The sequence below is a fragment of the Callorhinchus milii genome, unplaced genomic scaffold (assembly GCF_018977255.1).
Source record: "Callorhinchus milii isolate IMCB2004 unplaced genomic scaffold, IMCB_Cmil_1.0 Scaffold4, whole genome shotgun sequence".
NCBI classification, from domain to species: domain Eukaryota; kingdom Metazoa; phylum Chordata; class Chondrichthyes; order Chimaeriformes; family Callorhinchidae; genus Callorhinchus; species Callorhinchus milii.
Window position 1 is genome coordinate 12852908 of NW_024704745.1, and position 24161 is coordinate 12877068.

The window sequence follows — 24161 nt, forward strand, 5'->3', positions numbered from 1 at the left end:
CGTTTAGACGCTTTCCGCTGTTGCAATTGACGTCTCTCTCTCTCTCTCTCTCTCTCTCTCTCTCAGTGAGGTGCGAGCCACCGACCTGGGGACCTGGGGACTTAGCTCTGTGGTCCCAGACACCCACATCAGTCCATACCGTTGGCATCTACCACACCGACCCTCCCAACTCTCTCCATACCTCCCCCCCCAACCCCCTCTCTTTCATATAGTATATGTCAGGACCTTTATTATTTTTCGTTGCTGTTGAAAAATTCACCTGGCATTTTTTTTCCTCTGTGCAATTTTGTCTTGTTGATGGTTCAAAAAATATGATTGGGAATTTGTAGGTGGGGTGGGTGGGTGTGTGGGGGTGGGGGGTGGGTGTGTGGGGGTGGGGGGTGGGCAGAGGCGATCTCTAAAATACTTTCCCGCAGAAATAGTAGGAATTAAAATTGAAATGTCTCAGGAGTCAGGACCCGCGTGGGTCTTATTTTCTCTTCAAGTGCGAAAAAGCGACTGCAAATATTGCAAAGACTGACTGAAGCCTCCAGTCGGTCACTGCGCTAACATTCCCATCTGCAAATGCCAAGTGTCTTCTTCTTTTTTTTGGCTTTGATATCTTTGCAATTGCTAGCTAGGTTTCCAAGGAACCTTTCTGAATCCCCTCTATCTACTTGCAACTCTGTGCGATTTTCGGGCATCCCCGAAACCATGAACTAACTAACTAACTAACTCACCACTCTCTGCAGTCATGTTTCATTTTATTTCGCGTTGATGCTTAACACCGAAACCGTAACGCGTACTGACCGACTCACTATAATACATAACCAGGTGAAAAAAACTCGTGATACCATTACAATGTTTAATAAGTCTTAAAGAAATTATGATATATATTATAATATATATATATTAGATAACAGAGTAGCTTCACGACTTGTTGGTCGCCCTGTGTATATATATATATATACTATATATATATGTATATGTTTCCTGATGAAACATTGATAACGAATACATCTCTATACAGTTTGGGAATTTTTAAACAATGTTTATAGGTAATAATAATCCCCCCCACACATTCAACGCCCACAAAATACAGTCACTCCACTTTACAATATGTGCTGCGAAGCGCTCGGAGACGTCTCAACGACGTGATAAGGCGCTCTTATCACACGCAAGGATTATTATTATTATGTATTCTAAGGTGTTATAATTGTTATAATTATTATTATTATTATAATGTATAATATCTGTGTTATAATGCATACGGCGCCTGATCGCAGCCCCGGCGCTGGTTCAATTTATTGAACCCGACTAAGTCTGGTTGGTTGATGTAACCCAAAGGCGATCATTGCACCGGATAATTTGAGGGGTTTTTTTTTTGGTATAAAAGTTTAAAGTTTAAAGTTTAAAATAAAAAAAAAACGATTAAAAACGAACGAACGCTGATGTATTTTTTTAATTAAAAGGAACAATTGTCAACCGAAAGATCGCGGCTCTCAAAATACCGTCCCGTTTGGTGGGAAAGGTGTGGGAAAGGACAGTGAGGGGGTTTTTTTTGTTGTTGATTTGATTGAATGAAATCGAATTAAATCACACCCCACACATACACACACATACACACACACACATACACACACACACACACACACACATACACACACACACATACACACACACACACACACACACACACATACACACACACACATACACACACACACATACACACATACACACACACACACACACACACACACACACCCACACACACAAATCGTCTGCATTTCGTTTTAGATGTAACGTAGTTTGGTGCCCCCGACGACTCTGGGGGTTGGATGGAGGCTGTTGATAAACACGCGTCCCGAGTGTATTTATGGCAAAGATAAGTCACCATTCCCCGCGACGAGGCAAAGCGACAGCAAACCCTCCTCTTCTGTAAAAGGGGGCACTTGTTATTATTTTTACGCGTAGCTCCGATGCGCGAATAGGTTCGTGGCATCGAAATGGTGTGAATTGAACGCGAGCGATTCCCAGCGCAGCGACTGACTTCTCGGTAAGTCACAACGAATTGACGAGAGCGATTGCTTCTGCGAATCGCGTGGATCTTAATATTAAGCGGAAGATGGTACCCTTTTTGCATTATCCCCAGGTTTTGCATGGATTGACTGCACAGTCCAGTCGGTGTCGAGACCCATCGATAAGTGTTCAAAATAACCCCCCACCCACCCCCCACCCCAATCTGCGGCGGGATTGCGTACCTTTATGAAAGCATCTGCATTGGGAGCTGGTGATGGAAGTGCAGGTGTTACTGTGAGTGAACGGTTTTCTGAGCCTTTTGCTCGGACTGTCCAAAAAAAAAAAGAAACCCGAATCGTCCATCGAACAAGCTCTGTCTGGAGCGGAAAGCCCACGCAGACGTTACCACTCGCTTGGAACGGAATATTTATAATAATAATAATAATAATAATAATAATGTATTGTTATAATACTTATTTAAGAATACTATTCAAATCTTGACTCGAGAATGATCACGACTATTGGAAGCTGCCTATGGATCCAATATTCCGTCAGTGCGTCTCTAACATATAAGGACTGCGGCACCAATGTGGGTAATAACAACTATTCGAGGCGAATGGTGCAAATGATATGCGTTTCGTTCGTATCCAATTAAATTACATTGTACCCTTGCACTTTCCTTTCGTTCCCTTCGATGCTAGTTTTTTTTTACACACACACACACACACAAGCTTTTAATATCCGAGCTCGCCCCTCCACTATAAATCAATGTAAGATTGGTTTCACACAAAGGGATTGCTCAGACTTGGAAGGCGTTACCTCGAGTTGGCCATCCAAACCGAATCAATTACCTCTGTATGTGTTTTTTTTTAATAAAATAGGAACGAGATGGATACTTGGCGAATAAAAAAAAAGTATGAAAGGACATGGGAAATGGGATGAGAACAGATGGATCTGGTGGTGGTGGGGGTAGGGGGCTGGGGGGGTGTGTGTGGGTGTGTGTGTGTGTGTGTGGGGGGGGGGGAGCAAACACAGCACAGGGACTGTGGACTGAATGGTTTCCTTCTGGGCTGAAATGGTCTCTTTTTGTTGTTAATTGTTTCAACCTTAATGATGTCCTGCACTTTGCTCGCTTCACCCGAGTTCTTAATAACGCACAACTAATGAAACAGATGGTGGCAGCATTCCTACAGTTCTAGCATTCAGCCAATATGCAGCACCCGTGCCTTGTGGAAATTGGTTTTGATATATATTGGGGGGAAAAAAAAACGATGTCAACTGCATGGAATAATCCAAGGAAGATGCAAATATGTTTGCAGATTAAATCCGAGTTTCTCCCGGGGTCCTGGCCAACGGTCCACCCTGGACAAGACTGGCCATTGATTTCATGCCTCACGGTCACGACACTTTCACAGTCACTTCCCGCGAAGCGCTTTGAAACTTCCCTCCTGGGATTGGAAGGCAACTGTCTCAAACGCAAGGATTACTCTGATATTATTTTTAGGTTTTTATTTGGGGTGGAGGTGGGGTGGGGGGGGGGGGGGTGGATTTGTTTTGAAACAGGGGGCTTGACCCAGTACTGACAGACAGATAGACAGACAGACAGACAGAACTGTTCACATATGTCGTGGAGTCCTGTAGCTCAGTGGTTAGAGCACTTGCTTTGCAAGCGAGACACCTGGGTTCAATTCCAGGCAGGGCGAAACCTTGGGCAAGTTTCCTTACTCCACACGCCTAATAATAATCCCTCCAAAAAACCCAAAACAATAATAAATTGGTCATTTTCAATCTACGACTGTTTGTGGGACATTGCTGTGCGCAATTGGCTGCCGCGTTCGCCCACAAATATACAGTCAATTCACTTTACAGTATATTCTGTGAAGCGCTTTGGGACGTCCTCCCGACGTGAAAAGCGCTATATCAAATGCAAGGATTATTATTATTATTATTATTATTATATGCCCTGTTGCACAGATAGATAGATAGATAGATAGATAGATAGACAGACAGATAGATAGATAGATAGATAGACAGACAGACAGACAGACAGACAGACAGATAGATAGATAGATAGATAGATAGATAGATAGATAGATAGATAGATAGATAGATAGATAGATAGATAGATAGATAGATAGATAGATAGCTGCTCCAGATGTACACAGAGCCCTGGTCTTCCTGGAGAGGCCCTTTGGGTGTGCAACATGTTCACTTTGTTTCCTGGTTTCCCTGTGTTTTTAGTTCCTTTCCATCAGATATCCCCCGTTTCATTGCATGCATTCCGTCAACAGCTGCATGATAGTAATAGGCTTTCAGAAACGAACTGTTTAAAAGGCATCAGCATATCGTAATGAACTTCACCTCATTCTCATTATATTTGAAGTCAAAGGCTTGCATTTATACAGCGCCTTTCACATGGAATCGCATCTCGAAAAAAAAAAGAGCATGGTGGTTTAAAAGCGACCCTCAGCTTAAATTTCATACCTAAATTCCCTGGGGATATGAGGGAAACGTTTTCATCAATTGAGAAAATAGCTCTGAGCTTGGTCAGGTTATGTTTTTTTTTATATACCAGTTGTTATTCTTTGAATCCGTGCTCTCCTGCAATGGTTGTGTGAACAGTGACTGACTGAGAAAGGGTAGAGCTGTGGCATGTCACCTATAGCGATGGGCACCAGAGGAAATGAGTGAACTTCAGCAATTTTCAGTCCTTGGCCACAGAACAAATGCAACTTTAGAATATCTTGTTAGTGGCTTGCTGACTTGTCCCGATAGCCTGTATGCCAACGCGTTGTAATGACAAAACAGTTACTAGATGAAGCTCCACTTATTAACCTTTCTTGACATAATTTGTTCAGCAGCAAACATTGACCTATGACAACATGATTGTTCCTTCCTTCATTGGAACTAGTGCAAGAGCAGCTTGTTGGCCCTCTACCCAATGCCAGTCTCAAGCAACATTGATCCCTCAACACTTAGTGGAGTCCTGTCGTGCAATGGTTAAAGTACTCGCCTCGCAAACGGGAGGAGCTGGGTTCGATTCCCAAGCAAGGCGAAAAGTTAGGCAAGTTTCCTTACGCCATACGCCTCTGCTTACGTAGCAGTAAGTAGTTGATTGTTAGTTGATTTGCGGATCGCTTTTCCGGGTGTAATAATCCCTTAAAAAAAATCATAATTATTCGGTCACTCAATCCATAACTGTTTGTGGGACACTGCTATGCGCAATTGGCTGCCGCGTTTTGCCCACAAAGTGTATAGTTACTTCACTTTACAGTATATTCTGTGAAACACTTTGAGACGTCTCAAAGACACGATAAGGCACTATATTATTATTATTATAAAAAAGGAGGTCAATAGAAGTATGATGCAGTGTGTGTAGAATTATCACTGTTTTTGGTTGTGAATAATAAGGTTTAATAAGAGCTAGGGTTCTGTAGCTCAGTGGTTAGAGCACTCACTTTGCAAGTGAGACACCTGGGTTCGATTCCCAGCAGGGTGAAACCTTAGGCAAGTTTCCTTACTCCACACGCCTGATAATAAACCCTCAAGAAAAAGAAACAAAAACCAATAATAAATTGGTCACTTCAATCCACGACTGTTTGCGGGACACTGCTGTGCACAATTGGCTGCCACGTTTCACCTACAAATATAGAGTCAATTCACTTTACAGTGTATTCTGTAAAGTGTTTTGTGACGTCTGGAAGACGTGAAAAGCGCTGTATCAAATGCAAGGATTATTATTTTTTAAATTATTTTTCACCTATAGTTTACTCTAAGAGTTCCCTTATCACTATAAGCCAGGAGAGCAAGTGATAAAACCACATCAACTCTAAGCCCCGTACTCACTCGCTATCCAGAATTTCTTTGTTCTATATTTTAAAGAGTAATTAAGATTAAAATTATGCTAAGTACTCATAGTTCTTTGCTTGTGGCAGAATCTCCCAATAGTCAAGAAGGAAAGGATAACTCCCAGTATTTGTTGTGCTTATTTAGAGCTGTTTTGTCCTATTATTTTTTATATATTTTGCTTTAATAATACTTGTATTTGATATAGTCTCTTAACACATCATCAAAACATCTCAAAGCGCTTCACAGGATTTTACTGTGTAGTGACTGTATTCTTGTGAGTGAAATATTTTATATAAACTGCATACTCTGCTATAATATACAATAATTGACCTCCTTCAAGTCCCGCCTCAAGACTCTCCTCTTCGACCGTGCCATCAGCCAACCCCCTTCCCCTCCTCTCCCTTCTCCCCCCCTGACCCCAGTTCGGGTCTGAAATGCTGTACTCTGGCCAGCGCCTTGGGACGTCCTCCCGATGTGAAAGGCACTGTACAAATGTAATCTTGTTGCTGTTGTTGTTTACAATTTTATTTTCATTTTAGTAATGTAATGGAGATGCTGACAATAGTAGAGAGGACAATCTGCAAATTGGCTGCCATTTCACCCACAAAAAAACACACAGTCACTGCACTTTACAATATATGCTTTGAAGCACTTTGGGACGTCCTTCCAGCATGAAAAGGCACTGAACCAAATGTAAGGATTTTTTTGTTATTATTATTAGTAGTAAGTATTATTATATTACTACCACCTTTTTGTGGGTGTGGACTACATTAGTAAATAAACTAATTCCCATACTAAATGGAATAATAATAATAATAATAATAATAATCCTTGCATTTGATATAGCGCTTTTCACGTCGGGAGGACGTCCCAAAGCGCTTCACAGAATATACTGTAAAGTGAATTGACTGTATATTTGTGGGCGAACGCGGCAGCCAATTGCGCACAGCAATGTCCCACAAACAGTCGTGGATTGAAAATGACCAATTTATTATTGTTTTTGGTTTTGGAGGGATTATTATTAGGCTCTGTGTGGAGTAAGGAAACTTGCCCAAGGTTTCGCCCTCTGCCTGGAATTGAACTCAGGTCTCTCGCTTGCAAAGCGAGTGCTCTAACCACTGAGCTACAGGACTCCAGATAATACATCGTGAAGAGGCTGCTTCAGGCTTCTTTGGTTTTTTGAGTTCAAAAACTGCAGGTGGATCATGAACTATCACATGAGATTACATTACTGCTTTTAGATGACAATCCGATACAATTTACGCTTACTTGATGCCTTTCACATCAGGAGGACATCCCAAAGCACTTTATTGTTCTGGATAGAGTGGGAGGATGTGGATTAAGCCAGTGTCAGCCAAAGAAAGGAAATGGCTAGGCTAGGAAATGGGGGAAGGAGGTTGCAGAGTTTGGGGCGATACCATGGAGGGATTTAAATGCAATGGGATTTAACTTTTACATATCACTAATTGTACAGTATGTTCAGCGCAGACATTTTATAAAGCTTTTATACTTTATAAACCTTAGAAATTCTTGTTACCTTTGGGAATTTTTTATTGTCTCGGTGTCGGGTTGCAGAGTGATTTCTGGTATTTCAGTATCTCAGTGCCTGTTGGAGGATGTTCCCTGACATTCCAGTATTTTGATGCAGTGTCGGAGAATGGTCACTCACATTCCACAACTCTGCTTCCTTGCAGAGTGTCTATTATCCATGGTATTTTTCACCCACAAAATTTACAGTCAATTCACTTTACAGTATATCAGGTGAAGTGATTTGAGACGAATTGAAGATATGATAAGGCGTTATATCAAATGCAAGGATTGTTACTATTATTGTATACACTTGCTCACAGTTTATTGCAGGAACAGATCATAAGAGTTGTGAAGGTCATTATGAAAGTAATCAACCAGTCCACAATGGAATCAAAGTCACATAATAATAACATAATTAAAAATTTGCTCAGTGTTTGTGATTTAGGGTTGTATAGCCTTCAATTAATTATAAATGACAACACACAAAGAATTAACAAAACACAATCCGATGGAAATTTTATTTTAATATTTGGGGATTTGGTTTAGATTGGCATTCCTTCTTTTTTTCCATTCTGACTTTTGCCCCCAAACTTCATGCTAATATGAAAGGGCAAATGGCCACTCCAACGTTTCTATCACGAGGTATGTGAGAACAATATGGGCTGATCAGTCCCACTCCCCTGGGATTCTGCCTTGCCTACCCTGTGCTTTTCCTGCCGATGGCTTGGCTAAGATGAGAAATGTACTGGACAGAAGGACCCTGCATTCTAGCACATCATGAGTATAGAATATCATTTGATCAGGTCACTTAAAAAAAGCGATATAATAAAAAAAGGCCAGCTAATGTAATATACATTCTGATACCATCTGTAACCTACCTCCTTCCATATGAATTGTTATTTATCCACAACAATGTGTACAATGCTACGCTGTATCACAGAGACTAACATATAACGTCATTTCTTCTGGGAGGATATGAGGACTGCCACTTTTTTTTCGTGCAGCGTAAATTACTCTAAAATAGTCTGGTTGCAGCGTCTGTGTAAAATCATACATACAATAAAACCTTACTATTGGTTAGCCCAATGTTTATTGTGGAAATGTGTAGAAAGGCTGGAGTTTTCCAGCCTGCTTACTGTTATATACTAAAGCACAGAGAGCTTCTGTGTAAAACAATTTCACCTTTGCAAATATAATACCTTTTGCATAAACTTTGTGGCACCTCCTCCAATTCTCCATCCTCAGTGAAAAGAATGCCTCCTTTCATTCGCATATGTACAATGTAAGACAAAATACTCGTCTTAAAATGAAATAGAAAATCATCAACCAGGGTTCTCAATCAGGTTAGATATCCAGTCCATGTGTGTGAATTCAGGTAAAGATTGCCTCAGGCTAGGGTTCAATGATATCCCATGGGTCAAGGACCCCACTGGTGCTCACTGGACTATCACAGGAACCAGAAGGTTGTTGGTGCCTGTGAAACTATGCTCCAGGATGAGTCAATGTTGAAGGAGAGAAAATCGAAAGAACATCTGATCTTGATTTTTATTGGAACCAAGGAAGGAAATAATGTGACATATGCAAGTATTAAATGTCAAATATAAAAGTGTCAAGGATGCACATTTATAAACATATGAAAAGCCATAGATAGTGTGGGTTTTATTAATATCAGACCTCAAGATTATGCCTTATTAGTCTGTATATAACTCCTGCTGATTTGCTTTTGTGAGTCTGTCAGCTTACTTGTGTTTTTGCTGGTTAAAATTGGTGTTGTCCTTTTCAGTAGTTATAATAGTAGAGTTTGTTTCTTAGTTTCACATTATGGGATAGAGACTATAAACCTAGCAGAACACTTTCAGATTCCAAGACTGTAGGACACGAAGGAGCAGGATGAAGCTTATAATTTTAGAACAGATAACAGGAAGTATTTATCTACAGAGGATAATTAACCACGGGAATGGTTAACCAGGACGCTGGCCTCACGTGAGAAATTATGTCGTAAAAAGAAGACAGTGGGGTGGATATTCTCGAAGTATGAGACCAAATGAACCAAAGGTGTTTCTTCATTTAAACCTCATAATCTCTTGTTTGATTTGATGAGGGGGAAAGGGTATAACAGGAAAACAATGTGAGGTCTCCTTCTAAGATGAGTGTAGGAATCAGAAAAAAAATTCAGTTCATCGTCCAGGTCAGCTTTTATTTTGGTTTCTGGTCAGGATTTAACCATGTTTCATCTTTAGCTCACCCTATGCCCATATCCCACATTGTTTTTGAAACAGGAATTCATCCAATTCATTTTTCAATGTTTTAATGTGGAGTCCTGGAGCTCAATGGTTGGAGCACTCGCCTCACAAGTGAGAGATCTGGTCTTGATTTCCGGCAGGGCAAAATGTTGGGCAAGTTTCCTTACTCGACACATCTCTGTTTACTTAGCAGTAAATAGGAACCCAGTTGTTAGCTGATTTGTGGATCGCTTTTCCAAGGGTAATAATTCCTTAAATTTTTTTGAAAAATTTGGTACTTTAATCTGCGACTGTTTGTGGGACACTGTAGTTTGCAATTGGCTGCTGCATTTCGCCCACAAAGTATAAAGTCAATTCACTTTAAAGTATGTTCTGTGATGCACTTTCAGATGTCTCAAAGATGCGATAAGGCACTACATCAAATGCAAGGATTATTATTATTAACTGAGGCAATACTTACTGCACTAAGTACCAATATATAGTCTTATCTAAGTGTGAAAAGGTTCTTAAAGTTTTGGGAGATGCAAGGATTATTGTCAGATTCTGATTACTTTAGCTTCTAATCCTCTATGTTGATCGGTTGACCTAGTTTGCACATCACATTTCTCTAAATCCATCTGATCAATTCCTTTTATTGTAAAACCCGATTAGGTCTCCTAATTAACAATTAATTAACTGTGAAAATGCATTGAGTACCTCTCCCTCGATTAGAAATCTGAGACCTAGAATTACATTGTTGCCCCTCATGATACCATCTTTAGTTTGTAACCAATAGACTATATCATCTATTAGATATGCTTCCTGCCCTGTATATTCAACACATGATAGATAAGCTCCCCGTCCTATCTATCCAGTCTTCTATATATTTACCGTCCTATATATCCAAACTTCAATACATCAATTATTAAACATACTTAATCACTACTTAACCAATGTCATGGACATCAACTATCAGGTATACTCACCGCCCTGTACATTCACTGCCCCTGGACAAGAGCATCGTGGATGTACCCTCTGGCTTCCACCACATTGTTCAGCGACTGGCCACTAGGAGGTGCATGAGAACTAGCTCACATATTGATTTTCCTTCCTATTTCTATTTGAGAAGTGTCTCACCTGTACTTAGCAGCATCTTTGGCCGGCCCGGCATAGTCACCTGTAAGTCTATTTCATTTGTTGACGCAAATTATAGTGAAATACGTTTTCTTCAGGATGTCATAATAGAACAACAACTTCATCGCTGGAAGACTTTCTTAACTTGTCGTCACATTCTCAGGTTCATTTTAAAGTCCGTGATGCCGTGCTACATGCATGGATCTATACGACACACTGCAGTTCATCATGGTGTACATAGACATACATCATGGGTTTTTTTTATATAAAAAAAGCTATAGTGAAATTTAAAATAATTCTGTAACAAAAAGGTATTTACGGCTTTCTTCATTCAGAATATAGCAACGATATCAAGCTAGAAATGGATGTATGTTAAATATGCACCTGAGGTAGTCAGTGCCAGTGTTTGCTGAGTGGAGGGATGTCAAAACATCTCAAAGTGTTTCACGAATACGTACTGTCAAGTGTGATGACTGCTTCTGTAGGCAAATATGTCAGCAAGGCCCCACATGGCTCTGTATCAAATAGCCAATTAAACTGGAAGAGTTGTTGGTCAGGACAATCCAGGCTTGGAGAAACTTGCTGGTTAGGTAGACATTCAATAATTCCAAACTGTGCACCGAATTTTTAGTACATACCTGAAAAGGCATATGGGACCTTGGTTGAAATCTCAAACAAAAGGCGGCGCCTCCAGCATGCAGTGCTCTCACAGTACTGGAGTCCCTGTGTAGGGCAAATACCCACAACAGTCTGACCTAGAGGTAAGAGTATTGCCATACAAGGAAAGCTGTCTTCTTGATTGACTGAAGTTTATCACATATAGCAACTTCCCCTGCAATTGCATTTGAACATCAGGAATTGGAATTAGGTTGTGCCAAGTTTAATTTAAAATCTTGTGCCTAAATAATAAGTCATCATTTGGCTATACATACCAGCAATGAGTCATTGTGAAAGCACACAGAGTAGACACGATCATGTCTGCATAAGAGAATACGTGCTGAATACCAAGTCAGTGACCTGGAAAGGGGACAATTCACCCCAGATCAAAGCATATATCTAAGTATTTCAGTGCTGGGGGACGTCTTCCTGCTGTGAAAGGTACTTTACAAATCTAATTTTGTTGTTGTTCTAGTATTTCATATTATATTATTAACTGCATCCCTCTCCTCACTTGAAGGCAGCAACTGGCCTTCGGCTGGAGAAGGGAACAATCACTCAGGGTTTTCCTATTGATAGCTATCCAGTGATTTCCCCCGACACATACATACTTTGTTGGAAAGTGCACAGGTGTGAACGTTAAGGATAGAATTCAGCTGTATTAATAATAATAATAATCCTTACATTTGATATAGTGTCTTATCACGCCTTCAAGATGTTTCAAAGCGTTTCACAGAATATACTGTAAAGTGTATTCGATATATTTTGTAGGTGTGTTGTCCGTGATGATGGAACAGCTTCTAGACAGTCTCTATGTTAAGAGTTAAAGATACAAATTGCTGGAAGGATGCTGGTTCTTATCCATTTTAGCCCAGCTTGAGTCAGTTCTTTCAACAATAACATCTTGCATTTTATATAGCACCTTCCAAGAAGTGTAGCATCGCAGAGTGCTTGACTCCGAGCTGCGGGGAAAGGGAATATGTCCGTAGGCATGGTTGAAGAGGAAAGTCTTGAGATGCAATCTGAAGACTGGCAAAGAGAGGTCAAAGTGAGGGATTGAGGCAGGTGCCAGAGGTCTAGGGCACAGTGGCGGAAGATCTTTCAGAAGAGGAAGGGAGAAAAATGAGCTGGGGGAAGGAGGGGAAGTTTAATAATATGCAACACAAACAGTCAATTATCCCGCCCGAATAAACATATGATATGCAAAAGCATTACGAAGACAGTTGGAAGTACTTATCTCCATTTTAATAGTGTAATCTATTGGCTCCTTCCTGCGCAGTACAGAAATAATTGGCAGATGCCTCATCTAACATGTATAACCAGAGTCTGCAGAATATACCACAAAATGGACGCAAGTGCACCCAACCAACCTCATAACGCTAAATGTGATTTGCTAAGCCTGGACCTTGGTTAATTTAGTCAACTTTCTCTCAATATCCTAAGGCAAAGTATTGTTCACGTTGAAAATTGCTTCCATGACATCCTGGGGTCACCCTGTTGTTCAACCCGAGGATGATGGTTAAATAAATGTAATGTGAACAGGACTTGCATCAGTTTTTTCTTTGCCCTCAAGGCAAGATTCTTTGCTTCCCACCTGGCAGCTGGAATAAGAACTGACGAAGTTGCAAAAGTATTTTTAGGCGGCCGAGGCATTGGGGGGCTTTGAAGTTGTATGCCGTGGATTTCCATGACTCAATCGATGGTTTCTACATTAAATTCATGTGCCTTTTATAACCACTCAGGCTGTTCTATGGCTTGAGGAAAACTGCGCAGTCCAATGATTTCATTCATCTCCGATTTTTCTGCTGGTAATATTTTGTCAGATCGTAAGACCACTTGATACATTATGAAAAATACACGTCATGGCTCTACTGTCATGATCCTGCTCTCCTTGGTGAGAATAATGCTTTCTCTTTTGGAACGATTTTCGCCTCCTTTACCCAGCTGTCTCTTCCTGCACTGTGGGCAGTTCCACGATCAAGAGAATAACCTGCTGCCTAACCGCCACCAGTTTAAGTGTCAGCCTGGTTCAGTTGGCCGCGAGTTTGTCTCTGAGTCAGAGTTGTGGGTTCAAACCCCATGTCAACACTTTGAACTCACAGTCTATGCTGACTTTCCAATGCAGTGCTGGGGGAGCGTTGCATTGTTGGGGTGACATCCTTTGAATGAAACATTAAACTAAGGTCCTGTATGCTTGCTCAGGTGGATGTTAAAGACCCCACAGCACTGCATGAAAAGTGATGGACGTTACTCCCCATATCCTGGTCATCAATTCCCCAGATAACATTGGTCATTGGTTTTGTGACTATTTATTGCTAAAAACAAATACAGTCACAAAACTTTAAATCCTGTAAAGTGTACTGAGACATCCTCCCGACATATAAGTACTCGAAGGGCAGGTGAGTGTTGCTTAGGAGGCCAAAATCTTTGAGCATGAAGCTCAAGCATTTATAAACATCAGGATATTGAGATACAGTACTGGTTTCTGCGGCTCAAAGTGATACACAGATTGGGAAGAGGTAATGGGATTTACATTTCATTCATCTGTGTCTGAGGACATACTTGGAGCTCACCAAACTGTTAATGTTAAGAAACTGGTGAAGTCCACTTTTAAGCAATGATTCATGAACAGACTGAATCGCCTGCTTTTATTCTACACAATGTGAATCAACATCCTCCAGAAACCACCTCAAGGTCTTCCGCAGCATGATTTGCTTTAAGATTGTGCAACTCAACCTCTAATTAGGTACAAGATTTGTACAAGGCAAATTGTTGCTAAAAGCACTGAATATACTGAGCATAAGTGAGTGTTTATTAAACCGCTAGACATTTTCTATTTTCTGCATTATATCTTTCTATGGCTGGCAGGCTGAGGAATAATAATGGGAGATTAGTCTGTTGTGTGCGCTCCATATTCATTGTTTCTGGCTGAGTGCTATTTTGCCTCGTTCAGTAAGGTCAGCAGAATTGTTCCTGCTCACATGTAAGTAACTACGGTACAACTGTTGGTTAAAAATAACATCCCATTGTAAGATTAATTCTACATTATTAAATTGCAGTGCAATCATTTTATAAATGTTCAGGGAACAAATTATTACATTTAAAAATGGAGCAGACTAATGCTTATCCTATATCAATACGGAGTCCACAGAGTCGAATGACTCCCATTGCGGTGAATGGGTAACAACAATAGGAATGATGTATGACTTAAATGCACTTAGCACCTGCCCTTTGCTCCTGAATCCTAATGCAGTATTACCAAAGCAGAGATCAGCAATGAATTCCAGGGAAACATACCGCTCACACTAAGTAAAGTATTTGTTCACATTTACAAAAAGCAATTTCAAGATGGACACCAGGAAGTATTTCTTTACCCAGAGAGTAATTAATGTTTGGAACAGGTTGCCAGGAATGATGGTTGAGGCCGGGACACTTAACAGCTTGAATCTGTGATGGGAGGATGGTGGGGTGGGTATTCTGGAAGTATGAGATCAAATGGACTGAAGGGTTTTCATCATTCAAACTGATCTTGTGACGTGTTTTGTATTTATACTTTCTATGTTTTAGTAACACACCGTGCTTTCAGGAAAGTATTTTAGTTTAAATAGTATCTTATGCATGCAAGTGAAGAAGCACATAATGCTGAAACCTTTCAGCCTTTCATAACCTCTTGAGCTCCCAGACAGTTATATTTTGACCCCCTTCAACAGTCTGAGGTGCTACATATTGCAATAAGCCTAGTGACAAGATGGTCTTGCAGGCTAAAGCTGGGTAGGATTCAGACTAGGAAACACTAAGACTAGGATTTTCGGGCCTCTGATGGTTAAACTCTCAATTTTGGGAAGAGCAAAAGTGACGATATGTAAAAGCAAAAAAGAAACGTGCTTTTCCTGCAGGAAATGTACACTTCTATGGCATTCAGTCAACTGTCAATATTTCATTAGTCCATGAATTATTTGTATCACTTTTGCACAGTGTTGGCAGGTTTTAATGCACATCTTATGTAATGGTTCAATTCCAGATCCAGGGAACTACAGTTCATATTAAACCATGCTTTGATTTAATTCTTAGTTCAGGGTTTGAGACAATAATAATTAGCCAACTATATCTGCAGTATGCATTTCTGTTCCAGCTAAAACTCTAGACAAGTTCAAAATAGATCCAAAATACTTCTAACAACCAAGAATTCCAGTATACTAAACCACTCTCCCATCAATTCACATTATATGTAATTCGAATGGAGTTCTCCAAATCCCAACCACTGTCGACGTACCAATCCACATCCCACTTAGCCCCCATCCAAATTCTCAAGTCATTCCACAATCACTTCCATCATATAGAAGTAATTTAGTAATTTTAGATTTTCAATCCATTCTTTATGATTCCAATGTAATACTCCACATCCTGCTTTGTTCCCAATATATGTCTATTCCACGTATGCCCTATCTCGTTCAGAAAGTTGCTTAATCATGTAGTTTGATGAATCTATACCCGTGTTATCTATTTTTGCTATTAAATTTAAATTGAAAAAAAACTTCTGCCTCTGCATTATCCACACCTTTTGACATTTAAAAGACATGGATCATTCTCCCTTTTAAAGGTCTCATTTTCCATGGCATCAAAGTTCAATTCTGTGAGGTTTGCTGCAATAATATCTGCAATTATCCTTTTTGCTCTTCTTTGAACTCTCTCTAATGCATCAATATCCCTTTGAAGGTAAGGTGACCAAAATTAGATACAGTATTCCAAGCACGACCTCGCCAGTTAGTTATAGATGGTGAAAAAATAATCTGTTTTGACTTAGAGTCAAATGCCCTCAAGATGCATCCCAGTACTTGATTAGTTTTGTTGATTACAGCTTCACATTGACTGGAAACTATCAGTGAATGATGAACAATTATATTCTAATCATTTTTCTTTTGTCGTTTGCCAACAAACAGTCTCATTCTCAGGTATTTCATGCTTCCTGTATCATTGTATGTTACCTTAATTCCTCTGCCATTCCATATGCCTCCATCCATTTATATTTTCCTGATCGACCACTATCCTTAGCTTCTCATTCACTAATCTATAATACATGTCGCTAGATTTGGGCAGCCATGATTCATCAAGAGACCCTTATGTTTAAGGCTGACTACCTTTTACTCTACAATCCAGACCAACCTCAGCAAAGTGCCTCATGGGCATAATGTAATATAATACTAGAATCTTTATAATTTCACTTTAAAACTGCAAATCTGATTGTGCAAAAATTAACATATTCCTTTATATCACAGCAAGGCGAAGTAGAGTAAAGCCTAACTTTGCAGCACAGCAGTTCAGAAATGTCAATTCAAAGCATGGGATTTGATCTTAGAGACTACAAATTCTCTGTCGCTCAAAACACGCACTGAAAATGTAAGCTAAATCATATTTCAAAACACAACACTTCTTAGATTTCCATGAATGTTAGGGTAAAACACTTCCAGCAGTATTGTACTCAAAGTTGATGCTAAATTGCTGCCTTATTCTTCAACTCCTAGCCATCCATTATACTGTCATTGCAAGCTTCCGAGCCACAGCATTTCAAACTGATGAGTTGGATGTATGATCCTTACAGCTAAATACAGCCAACTACAGAAAAGTAAATACCCGTTCCTAGGAAAGCTCTGATTGAAGTGTAGCATTCCAATGTACCATCTCTCACTGGGGCCCATTCCTATTGAATATGGTTTTTGTTCCAAACATAATAATTAAATCCTTGTCCAAGCAGAAGACCTTGCCCAAATGTCTGGATTTTAATACAAATGGATTTCAATATGAATACAATGTGACAATTTCACTGTGGGTCGGCATCTGCTTTGGACGTGTAATATGGATGGTTTGTTGGATGTCTCCTGTTGATCTTGTTTAGACTGAACGTATGATTAAAACTGGCTATGGTGCAAAAATGTGTCCAGTTGGTTATCTATGTACATTACATAACTTGCAGTCTGTCATTGGTATTTTTGAGGGATTAGTTTTGTGTTCTGATACACAGGCACCGTTTCCCATCAAATGTTTCTCTTTACCCATTTGATGATTCCCGATTCTCTTTGTGAAGTGCATCAAAACACTCATCCATTGTCATATTTACAAGAGTAAGTTGCTGTTGCCTGGACGTGATAATACATTCAAATTTAAAAACAAATCTCATGAGTGTGAATTTAATGATGTGCATTAATACTGAGCTGCTATTAAGTAATGATAATTTGCTTTGGCTCCTTCCCTTGCCTCCTTCAAGATCTGTCTCAAGACCTTTCTCTTTGACCACACCTTTGGTCACCCAACCCCACCTTTCCTGCCCTCCACCCAATCCTAATCCAAACCCCCAGCTCAGGTAGATGTTCTTGACTATCCAGTGCTTTGGGATGTCCTCCCGACGTGAAAGGAGCTCTACAAATGTAATTTGTTGTTGTTGTTGTTGTTGATGGGGTTGCTGTCTCTGACCTGCAAACTCACTATGACTGACTGTAATTTCATTACGACTGTTTGGTAGCAAATGTATAAATTCAAGCAGTAAGTTTGAACGCTGTGCTGGCCATTTGGTGCAGCAGGAAGTTTTTTTTGGTAGTGTGAATAGATGTGGTTGCTTTGTCTTGAGAATTTCTCAACGCCTGTGCGCCTGTGAGCAAAGCTTTGCGATAACCACCATGAGTTTCGGATGAACTTCCTGAAGAGACCTGGTCTGCATTTTGAGCGGAAAGGAGACTGTAGATTGGTTCTTTTGTAAAAGGTCTTTCGTGAATGACAATTGATCACATGTGTCCAGTAGTTAAAAGCAGGGCCGATTTCTGGGATGCAGCTGCAGTCCACTTTTGAATCTGAATGTGATTTAAGGCTGACCGCGTGGTCTCTGAAAGCTCCCTCTGCCCATTCCATTGCTGACATCCCACACAAACTACTTCCTTAGAACCAGGATGAATAGTGATTCATTCCAGAATTATTTTTTTTTTGGCATGAATTTGATTTTAGAAAAAAAAGAGGAAGGTGAAAGAAACAGGTATTTCGCCCAAGGCAGAGGGGAGCAACTACAATCTCCAGCTGTTAAACATTTTTTCTCTTCCTATTGTGGATTGCCATCTCACACCCCACTCAATCTGTGCTGCAGGAACTAAATTCGGAGCACTGCAGGGCTGCTTAAAAATGGCATTGAATGATCAAGTCAGGGTTCCATGTAACTAAAAAGGAGTCCTCTTATTTTTGCAGTAACTTTGATGTCTTTAGATGCCCACAAAATACAGTTATTCCACTTTATAGCATGTTCTGCGAAACGCTTGAAAGGTGCTGACGTGAAAGGTGCTATATCAATGCTATGCTCCTGATGTGAAAGATGCTATATCAGTTGTAAGGATCATTTTTTTTATCCATTTCAGAGTCAGTACTCCTTATCTTAGTGAGAGATTCTGCGCTGATGTTTTTGGCATTTCATGATGCATTTCTTGTGCTAGTTATCACATTTTATGAAATGCTGATAGTTTCATCCCAATGAGAAAGAAACGATTTCAATTTATCAGTGAGTAAAGAACGGACTCTGATCTAACCTTGTGCAGTGAGCACCCAGTTTGCAGTATGCAGTTTGACCATAATGTACAGTCCATTTCATGTAATGACTACACTGTGTAATTATAGTACAGCCTAGAATGTAGTGAGGACAGTTTAACTCTGGTATATAACAACAAAATTACATTTGTATAGCCTCTTTCACATAGGAAGGATGTCCTGATGTGAAAGGCCAGAGGCCTGAGTTGTGCTCTAAATGGTCTATCTTCACTGGATCATATTTTACAAATGAAAGGTTTTCTATGCCAGTTTTTTCTACTCGGTTTACCTGATGTAATTCCCTCGTGTTCCTCAGGCTCCAACAGTTCTACAATATCTGATCATTCTTCACATGAGACAATGAGTTTCCGCAGGCTATTTGTCTACATACACAGTACAACGTACATTTATATAGCACCTTTCACATCGGGAAGACGTCACAGTGCTGGATGGGCACTCGAGCTAGTTCCCAAAGGAACTGGGCAGCGGGAAAATTGACCAAAAGACATGCTAGCTAAGGGTCTCAAGGGATATGGGGAAAAGACAGCTAATTGGAGCTGAGGTACAGATCAGCCATGATCTTATCCACACATTCATCACATCGAGGCTTGTCTATGTCAACTCGTTGCTTGTTGGCTTTCCCAACTCTTCCCTCCACCACCTGCAGATCATCCAGAACTCTGCAGCTTGTGTTCTCTCCCGCACCAGGCTCCGTGACCCCATCACCCCCACCCTCCAGCATGCTCCATGTCCCCCGCCCATTCTGTCCCACTATCAGTTCCAAAGGGTGTGGGCAGAGAGCCTGACGGTTGGGCCTTCAGCCTCTCTGCCCACACCCTTTGGAACTGCATCCCACAGTCCCTGCGTCTTGCTCCCTCGCTTGCCTCATTCAAGGCATGTCTCAAGACCCTCCACTTCGACCTCGCCTTCGGTCATCCTCCTAATAATGCTTTAATTCTAGCTATTGTGCATATTGGCAAAGGTCATAGTGGTGCTTACATGATTTAGCACTACTGGCATTAAGCCAGGGCAGAAACAGGTTCCAGAGGAATGAATTTTTATTACCATAGACCAAAAATAGATTAACGAGGGATTACATGAAGTGCTCATTCCTGATGATAGATCTATCGTAATTGTCCTATGTAAATCGGCCTGGAGTTACAATGTTTGAATCTCAGTGCAGTCAACAAATCCCATCTTTGCATTGCCTTTTTCTGTGTGCAAATTGGCTGCTGTGTTCACCTACAAAACATATAGTCATTCCACTTTACATGAATCCTGTGAAGTGCTTTGGGACATCCTCCCAAAATAAAAGGCTCTCTCAAATTTAGGATAATTTATTATTATTATCATCATCATTATTATTATAATTAGTATTATTATTGGGGCTTTGCAAATGTTTTGTGTCTAAAATACATTCTACTGCTTCCTTGTGATATTCTGAGGACTGACTAATTAGTTGGACCAGTCTGTTGCCAGCTGAACCACATAATACTAGTGTTTAATCCAAAAAACAAATCAAGGAAACATAAATGTAATTTATAAATGAATTGTGTTGATGGGAGCTGTAATAATCTGGTACGTCTAAAACTATCAATATTGTGTAATAATGCCTCAACAATAACCAAAATCATATCCTATATATAAATACATGCAGTATTTATCTAGGCGCTCCGAAATACTTAACCACACTAGGGCACTATATAAATGCAAGTTGTTATTTTCTTATATTAATAATCCTTGCATTTGATATAGAGCCTTATCACGTCTTTGAGACATCTCAAAGCACTTCACAGAATATATTGTAAAATGAATTAACTGTGTATTTTGTGGACGAAACGTGAAAATATAACAAGGATAGAGATGACTTGTACCCAAAAGAAATTTAGAAATAGCTGCAGAATGTTCGGTGACCCCAAACCTCCATTATATACTGTAACTCTGGCCTACTTCCTTTCATCGATAATAACCCCCTATTATAAGCAGCAACAATTACTTCCACTGAGAACCATTTGTACATTCGACTGTAAATATCCCTATAGCCTCTAATACTTTTCTAAGAAATGTACTTACAAAGTTATTTTTGAAAAAATTAATTGACCTAGCATCAAGTGTTTTTGTTGGATGCCTGTTCCACATATCCATTTCTCCATGGAAAACAAATATTTAAATCTCTCGTCCTGCTTGAGGCTTTTTGACATTAAACCTGTGCCCTTTAATTTTTCTCTCATATGGTCTAGATCAAGTCGATTGCTTACATCTATAGTATCTAATAATATAATAATAATCCTTGAATCTGATACAGTGCCTACACATAATGTCAAGAATGTCTCAAAACTCCTCACAACATTTCTGTTAAGGGCAATGGGATTTATTTATACAGTATATTTATTAATAACAATAATCTTTACATTTTATATAGCACCTTTTAATGTCGGGAGAACGTTTCAAAGCTCTTCACAGGATATACAGTAATGACCATGTATTCTGATGTCCTAGGAATCTCCAGCAGTTCTTTGAAAGATGAAATTTTTATGTATTCACAAACAACTAGGGGCAATGTTATAAGCGCTACAACCTTTGCATCAGAGCTCTAGCAATGTGCAAGTATTTTTCAAGTCATTGAGCTGAGAATCTGGTTGTATCTCAAATTGAAGAGACTATAGCTATGAGCATAGAATCATTTCAGTCAGTGTATATTCTTGTCCAGCTTCAAGTTGTAACGTGCTTTTAAGAAGTTTGAGCGGGTTGCTGCTGCAGACCACTGCCAAGAATAAAGCATAGATTCCTCTGTGCTGTCCAGAAAGCATGGCTGCTGCTCCCATGCACCTTTGACAGACATCTGCCCACTGTTGAATGCGTCCATCTCCCCCTGGTTGTGGGGATAATGTCTTTGTTTGGAGCACTACTGGCGGACACGTGGAGCGGGTCAGCAAAGGTGAAGTGGGTTCCCTGAGAAAAGTAAACACCCGCAGAATCCTCTTTATCAATCAGGTGTTGAGCTTCATTGAATGTAGTTCCGCAGGTTCGATATATGGAAGGATATGGAGTGATTGGGATCACTGTATACCCCTTGGTAATTAAATGACTCCAACAGCATCATGAAGGAAATTAAGGAATTTTCATGAGAGAGGAATCATCCATTTTCTTTTCAATAGTGCCACAGGAACGTTAATGTACACTTGACCATCCATCGTGATTCTACCAGGAAGGCCACTGGATCTAGAAATAAGATAGGAGAGGTTTGATGGTCAGGCAGTGAAGAGAGAGAGGCTTTGTGTCGAAACAAAGTACCTGCTGCTTGTTATTGATGTTGTCTTCTTAATACAGCAATTATTTAAAATGACTTTTTCAGAAGTTGGGAGAGTGTCAGTAAATCCCTCCCTCCCTCCCTCCCTCACACACACACACACACGTGCCATAGAATGTGAACTGGTAGCCATTGTGTTTAAACTTGAATTTATTTTTTGTTGTGGGGAAGATCTTTAATCATTAGGGGACTACACTGGAAGTTCCATCTCTTCTGTGGGCAGCAATGACTTTTCAAGGCCTTGAGTTGGGGTAGACATACTCTCAGTGCTAACTGCAAAGGAACACCAGATACAAGGCTGCACTTCACTACACACACTTTTGACTAATAGACAGATAATTATAGCTGAAGCCTACAATAGCTGAAAATAAAGAAAGTTTCACTGAAAGGAATATGTATACCATGCCTTCATGTGGAATGTAGCATGTTTATACAAACATATATGAACTGTAAATCAGCGCAGTCTTAAACTGATGGAAATTACAAAACAAACTAGCAGTGCTTTGCAACCAACTCCACACAAAGAAGGACGATTAAGGGTTTTATTAATGCCACAAAAAAGGCCTGCAGAATTACACATTTTAGAATCTTAAGACTGGTTATTGAATTATTTGACTTCCCCAATTCCATCATTTATACCACAAATTTTTTGATTCATATTCAAATCATATGGGTGCCTCTAAGAAACATTATGATGCTTTGAATTACATTCACTGATCTTTATTATTATTATTATTAATAATATTAATATTAATATAATTAATAATATTATTATTATTAATAATAATCCTTGCTTTTGGGATAGCACCTTATCATGATCATCTCAGAACGCTTCACAGGATTTGCTGTGAAATTAATTGACTGCGTATTTGTAGGCAAATGCAACAGCACAATTGTGCACAGCAATATCCCACAGAAAACCATGAAACATGGGAACAATTATATTCGGGGGATTGTTGGCTAGGACACCGGGAGAAACTCTCTTTTCTTTTTCAATAGTGCCACAGGATCTTTAAAGTACACCTGAACAAGCAGACGGGACGGGACCTCAGTTTAATGACATCCGAAGGACAGCATCTCTGACAATACAAAACCCCCACATTCATTACATTGGGTGTCAGTTTGGACTGTGGGTCCCGACATGGGGTTTGAACCCACAAGCTTCTGACCCAAGCTGACACAACAGATTACAACTATAGCCTCTGGAGATTTAATTGCACAAATAGTTCCTTTATTATAATACACTCCCGACTATCCAAATTCACAATCAATGTCTCTGTAAAAATGGCACAGTTCTATTCAATTGCAATGGTTTATCAAGGTTGGCTCACATTGCTCTCTTTGTATTTCCAGAATCCCAGCTAAGCTCAGATCAGGAACAGAGCCCTGGAGCCACCAGTGAGAGCCCAGCCCAGCACACTTCCTGCTCATACAGCTCATCTGCAGAACTCACTCCTAACTCCACCTCGTCGCTACCCACTTCCTCAATGGATGAGATTCAGATGGAGCTACAATGCGCTGACCTCTGGAAGAGATTTCATGACATTGGCACTGAAATGATCATCACCAAGGCTGGAAGGTACCTGAAAAGATGTTTTCTTCCTGACGTAATTAATGAAATGTTCCTCACCGAAAATATTCAATTGTTATGTTTAGTACATTTTTTGCCCAAACTCTAAATTGACCAAATAGTTTTCAAAAAGCATCCTTCCCAATTTGGAAAATCTCTCAAGAACTACCAAATGTAGGATCATCAGATTTGAAGCTGTTGGTATTTAGCTGGAAACACAGACAGAAAAGAAAGTAAATCACACGAGTTCCCCCATTTAGAAAAATGTAAAGAATTTATTGATGACTCAGGAAAGTCATACTGAGTCATACAAAACAACAATTGGTTT

General features: G+C 39.9%; 1 protein-coding gene across 1 annotated transcript in view; it reads left to right on the top strand.

The window, feature by feature from the left end:
• tbx15 (T-box transcription factor 15) overlaps positions 1–24161 on the top strand; it is a 60903-nt gene that overhangs the window by 4366 nt on the left and 32376 nt on the right. The window contains exon 2 of the mRNA XM_007895877.2: positions 23617–23842. Coding sequence (XP_007894068.1) covers positions 23617–23842 — 226 coding nt within the window. The remainder of the gene's footprint in view (positions 1–23616; positions 23843–24161) is intronic.